Source organism: Nymphaea colorata, chromosome 8, assembly GCF_008831285.2.
Source record: "Nymphaea colorata isolate Beijing-Zhang1983 chromosome 8, ASM883128v2, whole genome shotgun sequence".
NCBI lineage: Eukaryota > Viridiplantae > Streptophyta > Magnoliopsida > Nymphaeales > Nymphaeaceae > Nymphaea > Nymphaea colorata.
In genome coordinates, this window is record NC_045145.1 from 3448506 (window position 1) to 3471973 (window position 23468).

A 23468-nucleotide genomic window follows, 5' to 3' on the forward strand; every position below is an offset into this window, starting at 1 on the left:
TATTCATTGGATGGTACTGGCCGATCTCATCTGCTGGTTCACAAATGCATATATGCTATTTCCTGCTCTTTAAAAATGCACGCTCTAACTGTCAAGCTCAGTAACACCTTCAATTTTGCAACTGATTTTCATAAAAAGTTAGGGGACAGTGGTAAACTTACATACAACTCCATCTTCTTTTTAACGATGATAAATTACAAATTGACAAAACTGAAATTGGTTTACTTGGGTGCCAAAGTACACCGACAAGAAAAGAGAGAGAACAGGTGTTCTAAAAGGCCGTCATACATTTGATTCAAACCGATTTTCTGCCATGAGAAGATGCAAGCAAGCTTCTTCCTTCGATGACTGCAGCCAACAGGATCATCGACCATATAGGCTATAGTCCACATGTAACAAATTTGACGAAAATCAAAGGGCCCAACTTTCTACTGCGATGCTGGCATGCTGCCAAAGAGTTTGGAGATGGAATAGAGTTCAAGGCATCGTCAAATGCTTCTCCAAAAGTTTTCTCATCATACCTGTGGCTTGCAAAACTATTTCATGTCAATCCAGTATAAAAATGACAACCATAATCAGTTTCAAAGCCTTGAATATATATAGACCAAACCAGGGTCCTCCTGACTTTCATCTGCTAAAAAGGAGTCTCTCTCTCTCTCTCTCTCTCTCTTGACAGCAAGAGAAGGAACGAAGAAGAAGACACAAGGATTATTTTTTCATGTTCAGACACAAAATTCTCCTACATCCACGCCTACAAAGAGTTTTTCTTCACCATCTCAGAAAGGTCAAAAGCACAAGAACACAACCGCCCCACACTTAAACACGGAGAGTAGGGAGGCCAATTAAGTATAGATCTGACTCCATAGTCCAACATCTTGTACGTACTCTGTTCTGTTCCTGCAAAGCAGCAGAACGGTTTCACTGTCATGGATAAAAGTGTTCGATTAGGATAATCTGAGAAATGGTATTCAATCGGATTCGGGAAAGCGAAAAAGCAAAACAGCAAAGTTCCAAAACCATGTCCTATGGCTCCAGCCATGCAGCTCCTGTGGGATAAGTTTTCCTGCGTACAATGCATTATGTGCCTCAGAATATATAAATACCAGAACACATTTTGGAAACAGGAAATAAGAGCAAAGATGAACTCGAATCAGTTGCTGCAAAAAGTCTTAGCACGCTCAAGGTTGAAGTGGGCAGCCTTCCAAGAAGGAGAAGACTCACAGGGGTGACCTGAGAACACAGAATAGACGAAGGCAATGCTAGGACGGAAAGACTATAATGAAACCGTTGAAGACAGAAGACTGTGCCCCCAACTAGAGCAGGCTTTGGTGATCGCCACCCTAGCACTCTGTTGAGCCCATGCACTTCCATGTAGCTGAAACTTAGATCGAGGGCAAAAGGAATCATCCGAGTGCTGGACTGGCGATCACCAAACGTCTGATCATCAGAATGACCTCACTGTGCATAGCGTCCACCTGTGTTCCCAGGCTCACTCCCGCGAGTTTCTCCTTCGCTGTTTTTTCTGAATCCCGGCATTGTATTCGAATACTTGGATTTGTGGCTTCTAGTTTAAATAGATCTGTGGAGTACGAGCCCTGAGAAGATGGTGGTGTCAGTAGGATGTCGACAGCATGTGCTGATAAAAACTGGCCCCGCCATTTTGTGTACACACGGTGTCGACATTTCTGCAAGCTCTCTCGTTCTAATCCCGCCATTTACATTAGTTTCATCACATCCGATCCGATATAGAAAATGTTGCTGCTGTCTTGTGTATAACGTGTTTAAACTTTTACTAGTTACTGATAAGATGATCTCAGATTCTCAGCGGAGCCCAACCACGGGTAGCTTGCCTCGAATCCCTGCTCAAGTTACATAGCCCATTGCATCTGCTGGTGATAGTGGAAGGAAGTTTCTGCAACGTTTTTGGTCCTGCCAAAAAGATCGTAGGCGCAGGGCCAAGTCCATCTTCACGCTAAAAGACTCCTAGATCCATATGAAAAGATATATTAGAGATGGACTGACAAAAATCTTGAAGGCCACTGGACTTTTAGATGATTAGCCTATAAAGCAGCTCAGGGAAGGTCTGATAAGAACAATGTATTTTCTGTAAGATAGGGAAATTTCTGAGTGGAAGACGACGCACCTGTGGAAACCATGGATGCCCTTTGTTGCTCTGATACCATATAGCAATACGTAGACTCGGTGAGAACAGAATATTTCCTTCAATTAATGAGCACAGCAAGAAATCGTTTACAAAGTGGGCTCAATATTCACGCTGATACAAGAAGCTTCTCCAATCCATATTACAGGCTTTGAACCGGATCAGATTTGTGATCTCATGCCTGCTCTGTTTCAAGTGGGTTTGTTTCTGGTTATTCCCACAACAAGATATCAAGCACACCACGCTCTTAGTTTCAAAAATATAGTATAATTAGATAAACAAGAACAGCAATCTCTTTAATTGTACCATGTTTCCTCAGACAAAGGTACAGTGTTCTCGAATCATGTTCTTGAGAAATACATGTTCTTGGGTGGAGTCGTTCAAGTCATTAATCCTGTGAGTTGCCTTCAAAATTGTTCATCTTTGACGTAATCGTCGTATAGGCGTCTCGGAGGGTTCTCTTTTCGGGGTCCTTGCTCTTCCACGGCTTCACGGACTAAGCGCGGTTGAAGATGGATTTGGAGCTTCCCTTTGCCGTGCACATGAAAGAAGAAAATTCATTTCTCTTTTTGTTCCTCTGTTGATGTTCACGGGAGATGGCGAGATCAATGGTTACATTCTTCATTTCGCCAAGATCATGGTTTCGTGGAAGGATGAAGTGCACCCTCCTCATTCACACCTCTTCAGTCTACCAACCCCCGCCAAAGCACTCCACAGTCGAAAACTATGAAGGTCTAGATCCCCAACGCCTTCTCAATTTGCTCAACTCGTGCACAAATTTCGAACAGATGAAGCAACTACACTGCCAGATGGTCACAAGTGGTCTCTCTTACACCATCCCCACTTCCGTGAAGCTTATAGAGATCTCTTCTTCTTCTTCTTCAAGAATGGACTATGCCAGCCTAGTCTTCCGTGAAGTGGAAAACCCAGATACCCATCTTTGCAATTCCATGATTAGAGCCAATGCCCATCTTAATTTGCATGAAGAAGCGATTTTTGCATATATCAAGATGCACAGGCAGTCCATCCTTCCTGACCATTACACATTTCCGATTTTGTTGAAAAGTTGTGCTCACTTATCACTTTTGGATCTTGGCATGTCCACCCATGGCGCGATACTCAAGTTGGGTCTTGACTCTAATGTGTTCACAGATACAGCACTAGTCTACATGTACTGTAGCTGCAAATGCCTGGACTCTGCGCGGCAAGTATTCGATCAAATGCCTGAACGAAATTCTGTTTCATGGAATGCTATGATAACTGGCTACACGCATAATCGGAGATTTATGGAGGCTTTGGATCTGTTCTCCAGGATGTGTGCTTGGAAAATTGGAGTAAGTGAGGTTACTGTGGTTTCCGCACTCTCAGCATGTGCTCATCTCGGTGCTCTGAACCAAGGGAAATGGGTCCATTCCTTCATCAAACAAAACGAGATAAAATTGAATGTGTTCGTAGGTACTGCTCTGATAGATATGTATGCCAAATGCGGGAGCATAACCGAGTCAGAGAAGGTATTTCAAGCAATGAAAAGAAAGAATACTTTCACCTGGAATGCGATGATCTCAGGGCTGGCCATGAATGGACACGGTGAAGCTGCTGTTGAGCTCTTCTCCAGGATGTTGGAGGAGAATATCAAGCCTGATGGGGTTACTTTCCTAGCTATTTTGTGTGCTTGCTGCCATCAAGGTCTAGTTGATGAAGGGAAAGAATTTATGATCAGAATGGAGAAAGAGTTTGCACTGCGACCAAATATCGAACACTATGGATGCATGGTTGATCTTCTCGGCAGGGCAGGCTCTTTAGACGAAGCCATGAAACTGATCAACAGCATGCCTATTAAGCCTGATGCAGCTATCTGGCGGGCTTTGCTTGCTGCTTGTAGGGTACATGGGAACATGGAACTAAGCGAGTTGGCAATTGGTAATCTTCTTGAGTTAGAGCCTAATAAGGGTGAGAATTATATTCTTCTTGCAAATTTACTTGTACGATCTCGAAAGTGGGATAAAGTTGCAGAAGTGAGGAAGACGATGACTGAACGAAGGATTAAGAAGGTCCCTGGTTGCAGTTCAATCGAGGTTGATGATGTGATCTATGAGTTTACCGTAGGAGACAAATTTGATGGGGTTGAGTGGGATAAGATCGACTCCATGTTGGGTGAGATGAGCAGGGAGTTGAGGCTTGCTGGTCACGTTGCAGGCACAGAAATAGTGTCTTATGATATTGAAGAAGAAGAGAAGGAAAGCTCGTTAATTTACCACAGTGAAAAGGTTGCTATCGCTTTCGGACTTTTAAGGACTCTTCCCGGAACTGTCATCAGGATAGTGAAGAATCTGAGGGTGTGCAATGATTGTCATTCTAGTATAAAACTTTTCAGTCAGATATACGAGAGAGACATAACTGTTAGGGACAGAAACAGGTTCCACCATTTTAGCGGCGGAACCTGCTCTTGTAGAGATTACTGGTAACAGAAGCAGATGTACATATTCTATGGAATGGATGGAAAACAAGCTAGTGTCTTGCAGTTGATTGCTTGACTGGATTAGGTTTTAACATAATGATATTATCATCGTTGGCACCTCATACGGTTCATTAGGCCAAACTAGTTGGAGAATGATTGGTTTCTGGGCAGGAAATTGCAACCAAAACTCTTTTTTTTTTTTCCTCGTTTTTGGCCCTGATACTGTCAGCCACCTAATCATCTCATTCAACCTCTTTTAATAGTGCACTCTTGACGAACGCAAAAAGGTATAAGCCAATCTTCAATTGAGGAAGAAAGTTGATCGCAGGTCATACATATTTGGTTACATGCACTCCATTCCAGAAGGAACTGCGTATAGAATAATTGGTTATCTATTTCTCCTTCCTGTTGTGTTTCTTAGCCTATTTTGGCTTTTTTGAAGTTGCAGTTTCAAAATTCCTGTGGAAGAGAAGCTGGGAATGCAAATGAGGTAGGAAGAGATTGAAAATAGAGAAGTTGTTCACATCTGTTGTGGTGTGGGGAAAATTCCTGCAGCGTTGCTCATCAACTAATTAAGGTTCGTCACAGCTTTATTACAGATTGTCTGGAGCTTTTTTCTTATAAAATAGAGTGAAGCCTGTGTAGGAGTTAACAGATGATTCAGAGGAAACCCTATATCTAACCAATTGCATTTTGAAAAAGATCTTGAGTCGTATCGTCCGTATTCATGTTAAAGTCACTGTTTAAGGCACCATCGACGCACCTCCTCTGGGCCTCACTGTTTGTTTATAAACCAATGGATGTGACCAACTGAATGTGAAGATGCTCAATTCTATTGAACATGAAGTGCATTAGATGGGCATATTTTATTTCTTTGGGAAAAAGCGGATAAAAATTTTGTTGAACATATTCAGTAAGCTGTGTAAATAGCTTGTAATGTTCTCAGGTTGCAATTCAATCTCATCTATCCCGTTCTTTATGGGCTAAGTTTATGAGATTTAAATATGGAGGGAGGTTGAGTACCTTATTTCTACCATAAATTGGTCAGACGATGCTATAAAGGAAATCAGTTTATGGCGGTCTATAGCTTTACGCCCGGACCCTTGCTTCCTTCCATGGTAGTTGCACATTGATTCAGGTGGTTTGTATCATGCAAAATGGGTGGTAGAAACTAGTCTTTCTGATAAGCAGTCAGGACTCTTAATAGGAAATATGCAGGTGTAACCTTTTATGAATTTCAGCAGGCTTGGAGTGCTCAGCAGTTTGTGGCCATTCTTATTGCAGAATTACACAAGTTCCAGGCCCTTTTGTTATCATGGCCAGTCCATTCAGGTGGAGAAAGAAGTTTTTTGAGTCTTTTAAACACTATGCAGAAATATATTCGAGCATTTTGTGTAGCAGGTGATGGCCTTTCTTTGTTATTCTTGTACCGTAACCCGTCGCCTGAAGTTTTGTCCCTTCTAATTAGACCCATTCCCATGAGTGTTGTAATGTTTTGAGGGGGTTTTGTTAACTCCTTAATTTTTGCATTTTCTCTATCTACATCTGTAGTATTTTGTACCTTCATTTCTTTTAATAAAGGTTTGGGAGGCTCTAACTCCCCGCAAGTTTGCTTTGCATGTCAGATGGAGCTCACTAACAATTAAGGCTAGGCATCGGGTCGACGGCAGGCTGGCCCGAAGTTCTTAGCGGCTGTTTAAGCCTGACCCGCTTAGTTATTTGGCGCAGGCATACCTTAACTTTATACATGTGGGGTACTCGATTTGATATCTACCTATATTTGAAAACTTTTAATATTTAATATTTAATATTTTAAAAACCTTAACGATGTGCCAAGAGGCTGCACATGAAGAGTTCATATGAGAGTCATCTGCTATGCACCAAGAGTTTTTAAGTGGGATGAGAGAGAAATAACAAAATAAAAAATGAGTTATATATATATATATATATATATATATCCAGCCGACCAGCTTGACCCAATTAATTTTTTTAGTTGAATTGATTCAAGTGTCAAATAACCAACCTAAACCCAGCTCGTCACAGCTTCTACCCGACTACCCATCCGGTACCCAACCTGTGGCCTGTTGCCTAATGGAACTTTCTTAGGAAATGGTATGAAGCAAACGCGGGTTCCAGGTTTCTTCATCGTTACCCATTGACGAAGAAAAAGAATTTTCGGACACGGTGTTCCGAGCTCTGGAAGCATCCGACCACATGTCAAACCCACACTGGACACGGAATCCGTGAAATTACGATAAAGCCTAACTGAACAAAAATCTTGCCTGCCTGCGAAGCCGATTCCGAGAAGCGGATCCGGTTCATCAATTCCGACTACGATGGCCGAGTAGATATATGAATATGGACCCAATATAGATCAGCCAAGTGCATATTTCTAAAGGAATGAATAGAACCTACAGTTATCAGAAAACTCATTTCCTTTATGAAAAATAAAGTTGCTTTCTTGCTGTAATCTTATTTTGGCTTTACATTACATAAATCTTATTAGGTTTCCCTTTGTTATCCATTTTAAGTTTGTGGCAATTATGATCCAAAACAAGACAAGCATGTCATAGATGAATCAGTTTATTTGATAGTTTGATTTTTCTGGATGTTATTTGTTTGTGTTTCACTTTAGTTGTTCTACTTTTTATTCATGTTTCAAAGTAACCCTAAATATCGGAAAAAGAAGGGAAGAAGTATCATCATACACCAGATGGGATATGGTTTCAAGATTTTGTTTTTCTTTTATATGGGATTATCCGGATCGAACTTCGGACCGGATTTCCTACTTTGTTCAGTGATCCAGACCCTGACAATGGCAGTGAAACTTGTATTATTTCAGAATTCGAAGGATATTTTCGTCAAAGACAGTCAACTGTGGGAGCCATCGTCTTCTTTCCGCACACCATCTATCGATTTATCAAGAGAGGGAGCGAAGGGGAGGATAGTTCATTTTCAAAGAGTGCTTTTCTCCTGGATCTGCAAATCAGGCGAAGGGATATAGAGGACCAGCCACCGGATTCGACCATGGAAAGTGAGTATTCCGGACGGAAGCCTGACGGAAAAGCTGATCACCGTGGCAGCCACCCGAAGCCGTCCCCCACGGATCTCCTCTCCAGCGCCAAGGTGATAGCCGGGGCGGCGAAGGCTGCCGCCGGGCGCGACATGGACAAGGTGGACAAGGCCAAGGTGGCTAGTGCGGCCGAGGACGTTCTCATCGCGGCCAGACACTATGGCAAGTTGGAGGAAAAAAGCTTCGGGAAATACGTCCAGAAGGCGGAGAATTACCTCCATGAGTACCATTCTTCCCGTCCTGGTACTGGCGCTGGCTCTGGCCATGAGGCCTCGAGCGGTGGTGGCGGCGGCCCTGAGCACGCCCCCTCAAGTGGCGCCCAGAAGCCGTCGGTGGCCCATCCGACGGGCGCGCATCATGGGCAATCGGAGGAAGGAGGATCGGGCTTTGGGGACTACATGAAATTGGCTCAGGGTTTCCTCAAGAAACGTTAGTCTCTCTCTCTCTCTCTCTCTCTCTCTTTTTCTGATTATGTCAACATTTTGTTGCTGTGGATTTTTTCTGATTATGTAAACATTTTGTTGTTGTGGAGCAGCTGGACATGAGGGGGGTTCACAGGAAGGATCAGGCTACGGGGACTATCTGAAATTGGCTCAAGATTTACTCAAGAAGCATTAATCTTTTGAGTTTTGTTTCTTGTTTGCTCTTTTCTTTTGTTCCTTCTCTCTCTCTCTCTCTCTCTATCCATGTATGTAGTAATTGGTGTAATTGTTGACCTTTGTACGGATTTTAAACCATTGTATCGATTTTTCGAGCTAGAGATGAATAATACCGGAATGGCTGCTTGTAGAATTTGCTGAAAACTCTTTCTACACCAGGAAATCCGTGAAATTTCATGTCATGTATTTGTCCAACTTCTTACTGGAGAGCCTCTGATTCTAAACAAATAGCATATAAAAGTGCCATTATTTGAAAGTATAATCACTGGGGCGTCTTCGTGGGGTTTGTAGACCTGAAACTTAGACTAGAGATACTGTACAAATATTTGCTATCGTGAACTTTCCGTTAGTTCTTTCCACGAGATGCAAGTGCTGGAATAGAATATATAAAGAAGCCATCTGTTTAACGAGATGCAAGTGCTGGGAGGGAATATATAAAGAAGCCATTCGTGAAGGGTGGATGATGGGTTGTGGAGTAACATAAATCAACTCCAAGTTACTGAATTCGTCATGGATAATAGGTAATCATGTGAAACGCGTAACTGAATAGAACTTTAGCGAAATCAGTAAGAAAATACAAGCTTGTATTAATTGAACGAACGAGAGAGAGAGAGAGAGAGAGAGAAAGGGAAAGACCAAGGGGCGTGGTGTCAGGAAACAAGCTTCTGTAACGACTAACGACCATAATACGACAAATGATTTTGTGGGAACAGGCAGAAAAGAAAAACAATCCACTGTAAACATTCTTTCAATTTCCTTATGAATGTCAGTGTCTATGGAGTGTCCACAATTGACTTTGCATGATGAGCTTCTCATGTTGTTTTCGTCATCTTCCAGTCTTTGAGCTCATTGCAGCAGAAAGCAGGACTGGCATTCTTCAGCTAAGAAACTAAAGTCCTCGGTACAAGGTGAATTTGCGACACAGGTAAAGAAAATCGTGAGTGATGAAGTTATGTAATCTGACAATAGGAACTAGCAAATCACAGCACAAGCAAGCCAGGCCAGCTTCAAGATAATTCTGCTGACCCGCAGTTCAAGGTCTGTAAAGTGGAAGGAAAGTCTGTCAAGTTTACATCTTCTAAAGGATACGTTCAATTGGGATCCATATACAACCATTTTTATCTCTTAAGACGGAGATAAGATAATCTTGCATTCTTTGCATTATCCCCAATAACTAAAGAATGTAACTTTAGTAAATCTGAAAGTTCACTGCTCAATTATTTACTCTCCTCCCCTGTTTCTCTAACTTGTGGAACATGCTGGAATTTGAGAAACGTCATCGAAGGACTAAGCAATCTGCTGAGAGCTTGGCGATGAAGGATGATTGTGTGCATTCCTCTTGGCTTTGTGCTACAACTATTTGGAAGGAAAGTCTGTCAAGTTTACATCTTCTAAAGGATACGTTCAATTGGGATCCATATACAACCATTTTTATCTCTTAAGACGGAGATAAGATAATCTTGCATTCTTTGCATTATCCCCAATAACTAAAGAATGTAACTTTAGTAAATCTGAAAGTTCACTGCTCAATTATTTACTCTCCTCCCCTGTTTCTCTAACTTGTGGAACATGCTGGAATTTGAGAAACGTCATCGAAGGACTAAGCAATCTGCTGAGAGCTTGGCGATGAAGGATGACAGTGTGCATTCCTCTTGGCTTCGTGCTACAACTATGGTCGATGTTCGTCTCTGTTTAAATGAATCCCTGAACCTGATCAAAGGTGAAAATGTTGCTGCCATAAGAGAAGTTTGGAAAAGAAAAGTTCTGATGTCAGGCTTTCACAATGCTAGCTTGAACTATTGCAATGTGGTAGGCAAGCAGAATACTGCTTACAGCTTAGTGTGAAGTTTTGACATTGTGCAGAAGATTGACATGTACGGAAACAGAGATGCAGAGAAATAAGGGGGCCTTTATACACAGTTCTTGTTTAGCTTGTGGAAAGAATGAAGCAAATTGGCAATAAACTTGCAAGATGCACATATCTGTTGGCAATCGGCATGAATTTCCTGATGTATTTGCACTATGCAGTAGTTATGTTGGACAATTCTGATGCAAACTTTTGGCAGTGGAAGCAGCTACACTAACATTGCTGCGTAAAGGTCAAAGTCTTATGCTTCCTCCTTACTGATTCCCCATGTCCATGGCCCACGAAATCTTGAAACAAAAACTGAGTTGTGATCTCCGATCTCTTCAAGTCTATGTTGCAGAAGGATGGATTAATCCAAGGATGCCTATTGATGTGACATTCTCAATTAACAGTGAGAGATGAAAGGATCTTGTTTATCTAAAAGCTGGAAAAGGCATACAAACTTGAATATCTTCTCCATTTGAAAGAAGTAATCCTGCGTATTGCAGGCTTCCTCCATGTGTACTTGCAAAGATGAGCTTTTCTTTTCTCTTTTTCTTTCTTTTGTGTGTTCATCCTAGGTTGCAGTCAATTGATTCCCTTGCATTTATATTTTGAAGACACATAATGTTGTCGTTTTACCCATCGATTTGAAGCTTCCTATAGTAATGTAAAAAAGAAAAAGGTTTATCTTACTTGAAAATATATACTATATCATTTTTATTCATTCATTTTTTCTAACTTACTTTTGGGACGTGTTTGCCTCTCTGGTCAGAGTATCCAGGACGTAATTTCGATGACTCATTTCTTACATTTTGTTTCCATGAACAAGCCTCATATATATCATGATGTCACAGAAAAGGAAAAGCTGTGCGTGATCATAGATAAGGCTGTTCTTGAGGGTGTGCCTGTAACATCACCTCGACGGCTAACAAAGGCGCCGTTAGTGACATGAGATCATGAGATGACGGTCTCCACATCGTAAGACAGGTGAGAAGGATCCAGCCAAGGTTTCAGCCCTGCTACTTGACCTGGATTACATTTGATACCATGTACGCACATACTTACAAGACTGGCTACGACGAGTAAATAGTTGCAGGAAGGTGTAATTGAAAAAGAAAGGCCAAGAAATGTATCACTAAAGCACGTAAGATCAGTTGTATAATTATATTGATGGCTTTTCATTTTCTTAGAAACGAATTTCAACTTAGGAATATAAAATTTCATGGCAGTGATCAAAGGATGCGTCATTTGACTTAAGGCTGGACATCGGGTCGGGTCGAGCTAACCAAAAACTTGATAAAGTCGGGCTCAAACAAGCCTGAGATCTTTGCTGGCAGCCTTGCCTGTGCCGACAGCTAATCGGGTAGGACCTGACCAACAACTCCATGGTCCAAGGTCCGCACAGCATGGTCTAATGTTCTCAAAGAAAAAATAAAGAAATATATTGAAAGAATGAGTTGACCACTAGCATCTCCTTGAGGAAAATGGAGAGAGAGAGAGGAGCCGATAAAATGAGAATGCATAACAAAATTTAGGGACAAGAAGTCCCATAGGTACAAGAACAAACCGCAAAAATAAAATAGAAAGAATGAAATATACAAGACAACAACACAGTAAAACAAAATAAGAGGGGTGAAAAAAGAGCAAATAGACGAGCGGCAGAGTCACCCGATAACAAACGAAGGACAGTACCATAGCCGAATAGTAAAGTGGACATCTCCATCCACAAGGCGTGCCATAGAATCCGGTAATAAGAAGGTGTCCCTAAAGACCCTATTGTTGCGCTCCTCCCAAATGCACCATTAAGAGAATATGAGTCACAACCTCCAAATATGACCCGAGGAAAAGAATAGGTGGGGGAAGGACAATGAACGAAAAGAAGGTGAATGGAAAGACAAAAATAAAGGAAGAGTGAAGAACAAGAACGGATCCACTTAACCTTCATAATGTCACTCCTAATCCCAAGCTTAACATTTTTCAATACCATCAAAATAATACCATATAAGAATTGAACTTAATAGATGACTATAACATGCCAAACAACCCAACTGGTTACCCCGTTGAGAGCGGAAGAAAGAAAACAAAATAAAAAGGAAGGGAAATGTGATTTAAACGTGGGAGTGGAACCCCAATCCCCAGCCTGAATAGCCCAACCCAGCCTTCTTTTTGTTTTCATAGATATGGGGCCCGCCCACTACTTTTCAAAAAGAATACCACAACGGAGCGAATACGACACATGTGCATACGATTGTCAGCAACACAACAAACAATTGGTTTTTTCCTCGTTAAATAATTAATAAAGTCACATCTTGTAAATTGTTACTGCTAATTTTATTGCTTGTGGACAACATTCCATACGTGTATTAATATATTAAGCCAATAACACTAAATCATCCTTAGTTACGATACAAAACACTAGGAATCAAATCATGTTACAAAGATGCCAAAAATAGTCTTAATTAAGAAGGCTAGATGCTTTCTCTCTCTCATTCTGCAGGTCCATTACTCTAACCATCAGATCTGCCAGACTGCCACTGACTTGGATATATCTAATTTTCTGCTTGGACGTGAAAATGTTGACTCAGTTTATAATTAAAGTCTGGATATCTTCGGAAAGATGAGTTGATATGAGCGTGATCACACGGACCTTACGCTCAAAACTTTTCGGCTCCTCTTTTTTAGAGCACAAGCGACGTGAAACAGCCTAGTACCAACAAAGAAAGGCTCATCAGTACGCGTTGGTATCGATGCTCTGGATACATAAGAGGAGGCAAGAACAACGAACACCCATCAGAGCAACAAAGGTCCATCTCCTCGGGACACAGACATCGATGCTCTGGATACATGAAGAGAGGAGGCAAGAACAACGAACACCCATCAGAGCAACAAAGGTCCATCTCCTCGGGACACAGATAGGCTGATAGCATCGCTCTCTCTCCCTCTCTCTTCGCGCTAGAATGGCTACCATGGCGATTTGGTGCGTCCAGATCGCTTTCTTGCTCTTATCTCTTCATCTCCTATCAACTCTAGCGGCCGCTTTTCCGTCTTCCTCCAACAAAATTTCTGCTTTATCACCAGGTATACATCTACCATTTGTCCCGCCCGCCTCCCCTTTTTAAATCGTGTCTTTCTTGGCCTTGCTCTGCCGCTCTCAATTGAGCAGCAGATGTTTACACTACGGCATGCAATGGCTTGTCCAAGTCCAACTGAACCTAACCACTCTGTCTTGAAGCCATAGGCTGTTGGATTGCAGTCAGCACTGGTTTCAATACAATGAGAAAGGCGGCATATTTTTATAATTTCAATTTCTTGTATTATCCCGCTTATTCGAACACAAAGTAGGATAAGTTCAGTTTGCAGTATTGTGCAGCTTCATAGGATACAACACTGCACTGGCAGATAGAATGAAAAGTCATGTGAAACGAGCTCGATTTGCAGTGTACAGAACTAGTAATTAAGTTGTGCCGCGCTCGCTCAGTTTCTGTGCAGGAGAGGGACACCGCCACTGGAATAGCACCGGCAAAGCCAAGGAAATTGAAAGGGGGTGGAGGCAGAGGGAGTTGTATTGGACTGCGTGGATTCTTTCCCTTCACCGGAGCTTATGGCAATAGGTCAGCGGCTCCAAGGAGAAACTGCTTGGGGATGACGATGCTCACAGTGTTGACAGCCAGCTTGACGGTTACCCTTCTCCTATAGGAAACATTTAAGTCTTCTGATCTGTGATGTATAGTGGGTGGCCGGTGCCACTTCATGGATTCATTTGAAATCCTCTCCATCCGAATTTGAAACGTTCTACGGATGGTACAGTACCCTTTAGTGGAATTCATCAATTCTTTTGCTTCATGATCACTAAACTATATCAAAGGTGGTAGGGTAACATGATCATCTACGGCAATCCAATCTTTGTCTTGAGTTCTAAGGTGATTAATTTTCTGAATAATTATGCTGAAAAAAGTGTACATGTAAGGTTTTAGTATTGATTTTAGTGAATAAAAATATACTAATTGAATGTCTATAAGGTGGATCCTACTACATATATGTAAAGTTTCAGTAGCGACCTTTGTATCAGAAAATGTATATATGCATATTTACTTGAATGCCCTTGCATTGCACGAACGCTAAGCCAAGGCATTGGGCGAGCCCGGCCCGATCATTAAAACCTGAGCCCGAGCCCGGCCCGGGCACAATTAAATTAAAAAATATATATTGTTTAACATAAAATAATATATAAATATAATTAATTGTAGTAAAATATTATATTTATATATAAAATTTAATAAAAAAATATTAAAAAAATTATCAAGCCCACCGGGTCGGCAAGATAAATTATCGGGTCAGCTCAGTGCCCTTTTTTCTCCTGGCCTGGAGCCCAGCCTTAACGGACGCAGCATACGTACTTAACATGTGTTTCATCATGCCACATGCACTCTTTCATGCAAAGGAAGGAAGACAGTGAGGAGAAAAGAGAGAGAGAGAGAGAGAGAGAGAGAGAGAGAGAGGTTCTTGTTCAAAGAAGGAAGGAGAGTGGAGGTTGCAAGTAAACAAAGCTTGGCCTTGAAGCAGAAATGGCAGGAATGACAACATAAAACGAAAGGAAAAGACGATGAATTCACAACTATGTCGCTGTATTTTTTTGTTCATGGATGTTAAAGGACAAAGATAATGGCTTCTGCAGGGCTTTTTTTGATGGTTGGACATTCAAAGAAATTGAAGGAGACTTCTGCAAGAACTTAAGGCGAATGTAATGGCAAAGCTGAAAAGAAAATGTCGACGCAAAAAGTGCAGTGTCATATGAATCTTACGAACGAGATAATCAATGCATCTCAATTCATGTGGTAGATAATGTTACAATGTAACATGTTTGATATAGTTTACGTGAGATAACGAATTTGTGGCATAACAAATGCATGAGATAATGAATTTATGGGATAAGTTTATGCATCATGTTTATGTCATTATTTCGTAACCATCCTTTTTGTTATTGATCGACAGAATGAGAAAAGACATACATACAAAGTAGGCAATAAGTAAATGAAGATAAAATAATGCGATCACGTAACGAAAGGAATGACTTTGAAATGAGATGACTAGTTTACTAAAAACACCAGGAATGGTAATGAGAGAAAGGGATAACAATGCTTCTACAAGAGATAGCGATAAGTAAACAGTGTGAGACAATGTTCATTATTGATCGACGGACTTTGTGGTGAGATAATGTTGAATCTTATTTGATGGAATGTATTTATCTGTGAAATAAATAATTCATAACATAATGTTAAAATGTTATTTGATCAATGGACTTTATGCATTGCAGAGGACACAATGTATAAAATATCTACATCATCGAATGACAACGAACAAGAGATTGAGTCCTCCTGCGAGGAAATGAAGAATCCCAAAGAATGTGCTTCTTATGTAGGAATGGAGTTCCAAACGAATGTGTTCCTGCTATAGGAATGGAGTTTCCTGCTAAGTAATGAAGCTTTATGTTGTATGAATGAAGTTCAAGATGAAGAACACATCATACAATTTCTACAATTGTTATGCTTTTTGCCATGGGTTCAGTGTAAGAAATGATAGGATGAAGAGAAACACGTAAGGCATGGTTGTGAGAAGGTCATACGTTTGCTTGAAAGAAAGATAGAATGAATCAATTCCATGTGTAACGAAGAACAAGATTGATATAGGGTGCGGTTGTGCTACCAATTTGGAGCTGAAAAGATGTCATAAATGCAAAATATTGTATTTGTGGAGTGACTATTGAACACAACCATCCATTGGCAGCTTTTCACATGAGCCATAGGTTGAGGTTGCATCGCAAATTGTCATCACCGCATGCTGAAATAAATGAGCGGCCAGCTGGTGTAGGTATACCGCCAATGAAGGCATATAACATGTTTGTTAAAGTAGAAGGTGGTCATGAAAATGTTCTGTTCACATGCATGGATCATAGAAACCACTTGAGGAGAAAGATGGTAGAATCGATAAAAGAATGAGCTAACATTATGAGCGAGACAAAAAATGAAAACGCTTTTTAGTTGTTGAAAGAGGTATATATGTCATCACGATATGCATATGCAGACGGACAAATTTTACCTTTATTGAATCCTCAAATCTTCTTTTAACGGTTTTCTTTTCTGTACCTACAAAAAAGTTTCTTTTTGTATTAATCATGAACAGTTTTTGTCTTTATTAAAATGACACATGAAATTTCATACAAAGAGACAACGTATATAACCAGCTTCGAACTCTTGAACCTTAATTTTTTTTTTTCGCCATCCAGAGGGTTCGACTTTGGATGTATGCAGCCATGGGCAATTTCAAACTAACTTTTTGAGGTCTCTTTCAGTTTCGTCCTAAAAAGTTATAGTGGTGAAAAACTTTTCGAGGGGTGTGTTGAACTTGTTAGTTCTTCCTATTTAAAATTCTCAGTCATCCCCTACATCAATCCAATAAAGCATTGAACGTTTGAGTTTCAGGTTGTTTAACAATGCGAACACTATCTAAGTGTTTCATGAATTTGCCTCAAAGATTGAGCCGGGTTTATGAAAGGTTAGTTCTAACTTTTCATGATTATACCTTAATATTTGTAATAGATTCATAGGACACTCATAGAACTAGTGTCTCTATTGCCAAATGACCCCTAAAAAACTAGGCTTTCTAAGGTCAAATGATCAAAGAGACAAAATTTACATAGCCTCTACCCTATCAGCTCGATTGCGTCTCAATTCTTCATTCTTGCTCCATTTTAAAACAAACTAAACTTAAGGGTGAAGTCGATCAACTTGCAAGCTTGTCCAGGCTCATCCCAATTCAAGTCAAGGATGTCAATGTATCTTATTTGGATTAGATATAACTGTTTTGAAACAACCAGATATAAAAAAAATAATATCCAATTAAGAAATCAGATTGAATTTGAATTTAAGAAATTAGATCCGATCATATTCATGTTTGAATTCAGATTTAAAAAATTAGCTAACCCGCATATACCAAGCATGCGGAGCCTGTTTCAATATATATAAGACTTTTACAAGGCAACAAACAAGATGCTGACATTGGAGATCTTCAGTCTTCTGCTACTACGTGTAAACCTCCTCAGCTAGAAAATTGTTTGAAAAAACATTATCAAAATCAAGTTGGTGAATGTCTCATTTGAAGTGAGTAGCTAACGAGAGAACCATGCACATAGACTTGATGACTGGACTCGTAAAATCAATTCCAGCGTCCTTTAGATATCCCTTAGCTACAAGACGTGCTTGTGTCTCACAAGAGTCCCGTATTGACTGTACTTCAATTTATAAACTTACTTTGAACTAATAACATGAAAGTGAATTTTTTTGAAGTGCATGAATTCGTTGTCCATACCACGTCGCTGATCTATAGATTGTCTCCTCACTTCGTGATCGATTAAAGTAGTATGGGTGTTCTGTTAACATTTTGAAATTATAATTTAACTTTCTTCATAAAAAATTCCTGACTTTGTTTATGGGTAAGCTTGAAGAAACTAAGTCGGTGGGAGACATAGTTTCAGTGGGAGTGGTGTTTAGGTCAGCATGGTTGTGGTCGATGATAGGAGAGAATGGTAGAAATCGAGGTGTTAAAGATGCTATTTCCATATGGTTTGAAAACACATTGTATATGTCTTTATGTTATGTTCTGGGCAAATGAATGAGGACACCTTGTTTTTTTGGACAAGAACTTATTATTGTTCCTTGGAACATGTGTCCTAAGGACATATGTTTTAATAACACTTGTTCCTATTATATTATAATAAGTAATTAGCTTTTAAAAAAGAATGCCACACAACTGCAGATGCTTCCCGGCCACACAACAAACAAATCGGCATTTTCTCGTTAAATCATTAATAAAATCATAGCGTTTTCATTGTTTTTGCTAATTCTCTTGTTTGTGGACAACATTCCACACGTCTATGTCATCGGTAGAAGCTTTAGTCCTTTTCTTAAGCCACTAATGCTAAATCATCCCTGTTACGACACAAAACAATCGGAGTCAAATCATGTTACAAAGATGCCAATGTTAGTCTTCTATTAAAGAAAAACCTGATGCTTTCTCTCTCTCATTGTGCAGGTCCGTTACTATTACCAACAGATCTGCCAATGTGTTGGATATGTCTAATTCTTGTATTGGACGTAAAACTGTTTAGTCAATTGAAGGAGTTCTTTGACTCTGCAATCTTCAGAAAGAAGATTTGATAAAAAAAAAAAAAAAAACAGAGCACTCGGTCAGAAGGTGTGATCACACGCATGCTTCGTTAAAAATTTCATGCTCCTTCAGAACGCAAGCGACGCGAAACTATCGAGTACCAACAAAGAAAGGTTCATCGGGACGCGTTGATGTCGACGCTCTGGATATATAAAGGAGGGAAGGCAGGACAATGAAGACCCATCAGAGCAACAAAGGTCCATCTCCTCCGATAGCATCTCTTTCTCTCTCTCTCTCTCTCTCTCTCTCTCTCTCTCTGTGTTTCTCTGAGCTTGCATCGCTACCATGGCAATGCGGTGCATCTTCATCGCATTCTTGCTTTTATCTCTTCATCTCCGATCAACTCTAGCGGCCGCTTCTCCGGCTTCCTCCAACAAAATTTCCTCTTTATCACCTATATCTGCTACATGTCCCACCTCCCCTTTTTAAATCGTTGGTCTTTCTTGGTCGCTCCGCTGCACTCAATTGAGCAGACTACCGCATACGATGGCTTGTCCAACTGAACCAACCACCCTGTCTTGAAGCTGTAGCTGCTCGATTGCAGTCACCACTCGTTTTAATAGAATGAGATAACACGGGATGCTTTTACCATATTTGTTTATCGGATTGTGCCACTTATCCCAACAGAAAGTAGGATAAGTTCAGTATGCCTTATTGTGCAGCTTCATATGATACAACACTGGTAAATATATAGAATGAAAAGTCATGGAAAACGAATTTGCTGTATGCAGAATTGTCAGAATTAGTAATTAAGTTGTGCCGCACTTGCTCAGTTTCTCTGCAGGGCATGGATGTCACCACTGGAATAACGCAGGCAAAGCCAAGGGCAGTGAGCGGAGGGAGGAGTGGCGGACGGAGTGTCACTAAGGCTGGGCGTCGGGCCGGGTTTGAGCCGGGAAAATCCCGGCCCGGGCCGGGCCCAGGCCCGACAGCCAGGCCCGATAACCAAACCGGGCCGGGCCCGGGCAGGAAGGGCGGCCCAGCGGCGGCCCGGCCGGCCCGACTCCCGACCTCGAGCAGTCGGGCGCCCTCCGCCCTAAGCCCTCGGCTCGCTGGGTCGCTCCGGTGACCCTCCCTCTATCTTCCCGTCTGCCTCTTCATCTCCCTCTCTGCTCCTTCTCCATCTCCCTTTGCTCCGCCTCCCTTTCCCTTCCGTCTCCCTCTGCTCCCTTCCGTCTCCCTCTCCCTCTCCCTCTGCTCCCTCTCCCGTTTCCCTCTCCCTCTCCGCCTCCATCCACCGCAGCCCCGCTCGCTCCCCTCCCTCTCCGCCTCCGTCTCCCTCTCCCTCTCCCTCCGTCCACCGCAGCCCTCCTTCTCCCCTCCCTCTCCGCCTCCATCCACCGCAGCCCCGCAGCTCCCCTCCCTCTCCGCCGCGATGGCCGGCCATCTTGGCGGCATCCGCCGACGGCCACCCACGAAGTTGGGTGGCCTGCCGGTGAAAAACCACCGCCCGCCTGCCATTCGGCAGGCAAGCGGTGGAGGGCCTGGACAAGACGCGAGCGCGGGTCGGGTCCGCCAAACGGGCCGGGCCGGGCCTGATTTCTATGGACCAGGCCCGGTACCCGGCCCGGCAATATATCGGGCCCGGGTTTCAGGCCCGACAGGCCGGCCCGATACCCACCCTTGAGTGTCACTCCCAGCACTAGAGCTTATGGCAGCTCCAAGGAATCACTGCTCGGGGATGACGATGCTCATATTGTTGACAGCCAGCTTGATGATTATCCTCTCCTATAAGAAGCAATTAGGACTTCAGATTTGTGATATGTATAGGGGGTGCTGCCAGTTCATGGTTCCCTTGAAATGTTCGCCATCTGAATTTGAAACGTTCTACATGTGGTACAGTACCTTTTAGTGGAATTCCTCAAATCTTTTGCTTCATGGTCACATATTTTTTCTTCAATCTCCATGCCATATATATATATATATATATATATATATATATATATATATATATATATATATATATGTGTTGGTGATGCTTGGAGATAGTGTGTAAAGGTGGTAGGCGCCGTGGATCACAGCAGTCCAATGTTTGTCTTGAGTTATAAGGTGATTAATTTCCTGAACAATTCTGCTGAAAAAAAGGAGAAAGCCTATAAGGAAACAATTTGAAAATAAAAATTTTAATTTCATTTAAATAGTTAAATCTTGACATGCATCATTTAGCCTTCCTATGAAATGACAAAAATGCCCCTTTGGCTTCAGGAGGCAGTGCGTTGGAAAACCAAATTTTAGAAAAGAAAACCGTTTTTCCTGGTAATTAGGAATCTATAGATATAAAGTGTGGTAATCACATAAGGATCAATCAGTTCCTATAAATTGTATGAAAAGGTTTGAAGAGAACATTTTTCTTCCAACTTGCCGAACAGAAGGAGTAGAACATGAATTAGGAAAAAAAAAACCCAATTTTTTAGTGTACCACGAAAACATGCTCAAACCATTTTTTTATACATATAGAAAACATACTTTTGCAAAGGAGGATATAATATACTCAGGTTAACAGGGAAAGGCATGAAATATGCCTCCTCCCTTGTGAGTTTGTGAGTTGTGTGAATATTCTTATGTTTCATGAATATGGGTGTTTTATTTTTAAAAACTACTAAAAGTTAAAACTTATTTGCACAAAGGAAATGAAATTATCGGTTTCCTTGCACCTCCCCCTATGTTTTGGTAATAATTAAAACGGGAAAAGATTTCTACCTCCCAACAGATTTGCACCAGAAAAGAAAATATCAAAAACCAACAAGTCAATATAATTTTGTCAAAATCAAAAGCAAGGTTCTATGAGTATTAAAATTAAATAGTCATAGGAGGTGTTTGACAATAAGAATTTAACTTAGCTTTTCATCAATTTATCCCAAACATAAAGGTAAATTTACAGAATAGTGCATTAATGGGTCGGTGTTTCTATTGCCAGATGCCCCAACAGAATCAATGCATTTGATCTCCACAGAAAAAAAAAATCCATGTATCAGTAAAAATATTTCTAGACTAACATTGGCACGGGGACTAACATGTATTATCATCTTTTAGTCAGCATGCACTACAAGCTCAGTCACATCAAATAAGGTAAAAAACAAATACTTTTTAGTTTTCCATGAGAGTGAACAACGAGTAGTGCATCAAATGAGGTAAAAAACAAATACTTTTTAATTTTCCATGAGAGTGAACAACGAGTATACACCCAAAATAAAAGAACAGGAAAGTTGGAATATTTGGTTATTTTTCAAAAAAAAAATTAGAGTTTTAACTTCTTTACTTCTTTTTTGTCATTATATTGGGGCAAACCAAGATTATTCTGATCATTACATGCCTTCGGTAAAAACAAGCTTGTAGTTTAATAGAAATGATACAATTTAACCTCAAGCTCTAGCTATTGAATCCTAAATTCCTCAAAAGGTTAACAATTGAATACAGTAGCAATGGCCTCTTTGGACATTAGATTATAATAAAACATGTTAGTAAACTCAATTTTGTGTCAAAAGAAGCTTCTTCCAAGTTCCAACGATTTTTGATCCTCAAAATCATCCAAATGAGCGTAGTTAAAGTAGCTTTTCCCCATAATAGTCCCTGAATCTCGACTCATCTTTTACCTATACGTTAAAAAAGAAAACGCATATTTTTTCGTTAGGTAGAAGACGATCAACAGCAGAAGATATCCTGCAAACACTTAATTTGGTATCTGCAACTTTCTTTTCATCAAAGAAAACAACGCCAAATAAAACGATAGGCTGTGGAAGGAAGAAGGAACACATAATCTACACTGTATATCCACTTTGGTATTAATAAAAACAGAAAGAGAGATAGAAAGAGGGAAACCTGCGGAGAATGATGAAGGGCCAGCAGCAGGCCCTGCTGATAAACAGAAGCAAGGTCTTGGGGAGAAGAAGAGGAAGAGGAAGAGGAAGAAGGCTGCCCTTATTATGACGCCTCTCCCGGCCATCACCGCCTTCTTGTTTTCGCCACCACCGGTTGCTGGCGGTCTGAAGGGATCTCTGCCGTCTCTCATCTCCGTCCGACCTCCTTATTTCAAGCTGTAGCTCCACCTCCGATGTCAACCGAGTGAGGACGACGGCCTTTGCTTCTCTGCTCGCTCTCACCGTCCTCTATTCTGAATTGCTTATTAACACAGCGACAGAAAAGGGGCAGGTAAGGGCACCTTCCGGCTTTGGATCGCAAAAGTTTTCCATTCACAAGATGCTGTCTGGGAGCTTCACGGCAATTGCCCACTCGACTGAAATAGGCGGAGCCAGTGGGATCCGATCTGCATCCAAAAAAGTTTGGGTACATCAATATAAATTTGCTGAATTATGTGAACTCGAACGAGAGACTACACAAGAAAAAGAGGCAGGGCAAAAGGTTCACGTGATCTGGCGTGCAATGTGCGACGAATCGGCACTCGCAACGTGAGATTCGGAAACGTCGGCAGGCAGACAAGAACAGGATGAGCAAAAGAGAAAGTTATGTCCACCGTGCCTACAAAAAGTTTTTTGAACTAAAAAATATTCACTGACATCCATCTCTGTTGATGGACAGTTTGAGTTTGATGTCCCTAGATATAGTGAGAAAAAATGGAGTCATGATTCAGTTTAACTTGCTTGTGTTATGTCTAACATTTTGAATTGTTATTTGTGTCATTTCTGATGAAGGTTTGGTGCAATTTGTCTTTTCTAGCATATGGAAAGTTAGGCTTCAAGGACACTTTAGTCAGCATGGCAATTGGTCATTGTCATTGTAGTTGTGGGGCCTAATGCTGGTGTGAATAATAGTGTTGTAACATGAAAGAAAAGTGAGAATTTATAGTCCTGTATCGAAGACAAGTGTTGTAACATGAAAGAAAAGTGAGAATTTATAGTCCTGTATCGAAGACAGAGAAGAACCTTCATTCCCTTATAAAGAGTGGAATGAACATGTTTCATCAAGAGCATGACAGACAGTTTATAAGCGTTGTAGCATTAGAGCTAACAGACATTGAGAATGTTAGCTTTAATGCTACAACGCTGAAAAACTTTCAATCATGTCTCCTTTTTCATCTCTTAGCTTCT

At 41.0% G+C, this 23468-nt stretch overlaps 3 protein-coding genes and 1 long non-coding RNA gene across 8 annotated transcripts; 2 read left to right on the forward strand and 2 right to left on the reverse strand.

Annotated features, from left to right (window-relative positions):
• Nucleotides 1-237: 237 nt before the first annotated feature.
• Nucleotides 238-2088, reverse strand: LOC126410284 (uncharacterized). The gene is made up of 2 exons (XM_050078960.1): nucleotides 1476-2088; nucleotides 238-1063 (listed from the first exon to the last, which is right to left on the reverse strand). Exons 1-2 carry the CDS (start codon nucleotides 1713-1715, stop codon nucleotides 752-754), a joined length of 552 nt encoding a protein of 183 aa, XP_049934917.1. The 5' UTR covers nucleotides 1716-2088; the 3' UTR covers nucleotides 238-751.
• Nucleotides 2089-2231: 143 nt separating this feature from the next.
• On the forward strand, nucleotides 2232-4685 carry LOC116258504 (pentatricopeptide repeat-containing protein At2g02980, chloroplastic-like). The gene has a single exon (XM_031635671.2). It carries the CDS (start codon nucleotides 2758-2760, stop codon nucleotides 4624-4626), a length of 1869 nt encoding a protein of 622 aa, XP_031491531.1. The 5' UTR covers nucleotides 2232-2757; the 3' UTR covers nucleotides 4627-4685.
• A 2857-nt stretch (nucleotides 4686-7542) lies between these two features.
• On the forward strand, nucleotides 7543-8484 carry LOC116259026 (nodulin-related protein 2-like). Its single transcript, XM_031636620.2, has 2 exons — nucleotides 7543-8121; nucleotides 8228-8484. The coding sequence occupies exons 1-2, from the start codon at nucleotides 7647-7649 to the stop codon at nucleotides 8308-8310; spliced, it is 558 nt and encodes a 185-aa protein (XP_031492480.1). The 5' UTR covers nucleotides 7543-7646; the 3' UTR covers nucleotides 8311-8484.
• Nucleotides 8485-20365: 11881 nt separating this feature from the next.
• LOC116259335 (uncharacterized) lies at nucleotides 20366-22990 on the reverse strand. Of its 5 annotated transcripts, none has more exons than XR_007574071.1 (3): nucleotides 22789-22958; nucleotides 22243-22687; nucleotides 20366-20497 (listed from the first exon to the last, which is right to left on the reverse strand). It is a non-coding gene; the product is annotated as an uncharacterized LOC116259335 (long non-coding RNA). The 5 variants fall into 5 exon arrangements; XR_007574070.1 differs by having other exon boundaries at nucleotides 20375-20494; XR_007574072.1 differs by lacking the exon at nucleotides 20366-20497 and adding an exon at nucleotides 20517-21368.
• Between the last annotated feature and the right edge of the window lie 478 nt (nucleotides 22991-23468).

Coding starts and splice junctions, on each gene's coding strand:
- LOC116259026 (XM_031636620.2), top strand. CDS start 7,647: ATGGAAAGTGAGTATTCCGGACGGAAGCCTGACGGAAAAGCTGATCAC. Junction 8,122..8,227: donor TCAGGGTTTCCTCAAGAAAC/GTTAGTCTCTCT, acceptor GTTGTGGAGCAG/CTGGACATGAGGGGGGTTCA.
- LOC116258504 (XM_031635671.2), top strand. CDS start 2,758: ATGGCGAGATCAATGGTTACATTCTTCATTTCGCCAAGATCATGGTTT.
- LOC126410284 (XM_050078960.1), bottom strand. CDS start 1,715: ATGGCGGGATTAGAACGAGAGAGCTTGCAGAAATGTCGACACCGTGTG. Junction 1,064..1,475: donor GAGTGAGCCTGGGAACACAG/GTGGACGCTATG, acceptor CATTGTACGCAG/GAAAACTTATCCCACAGGAG.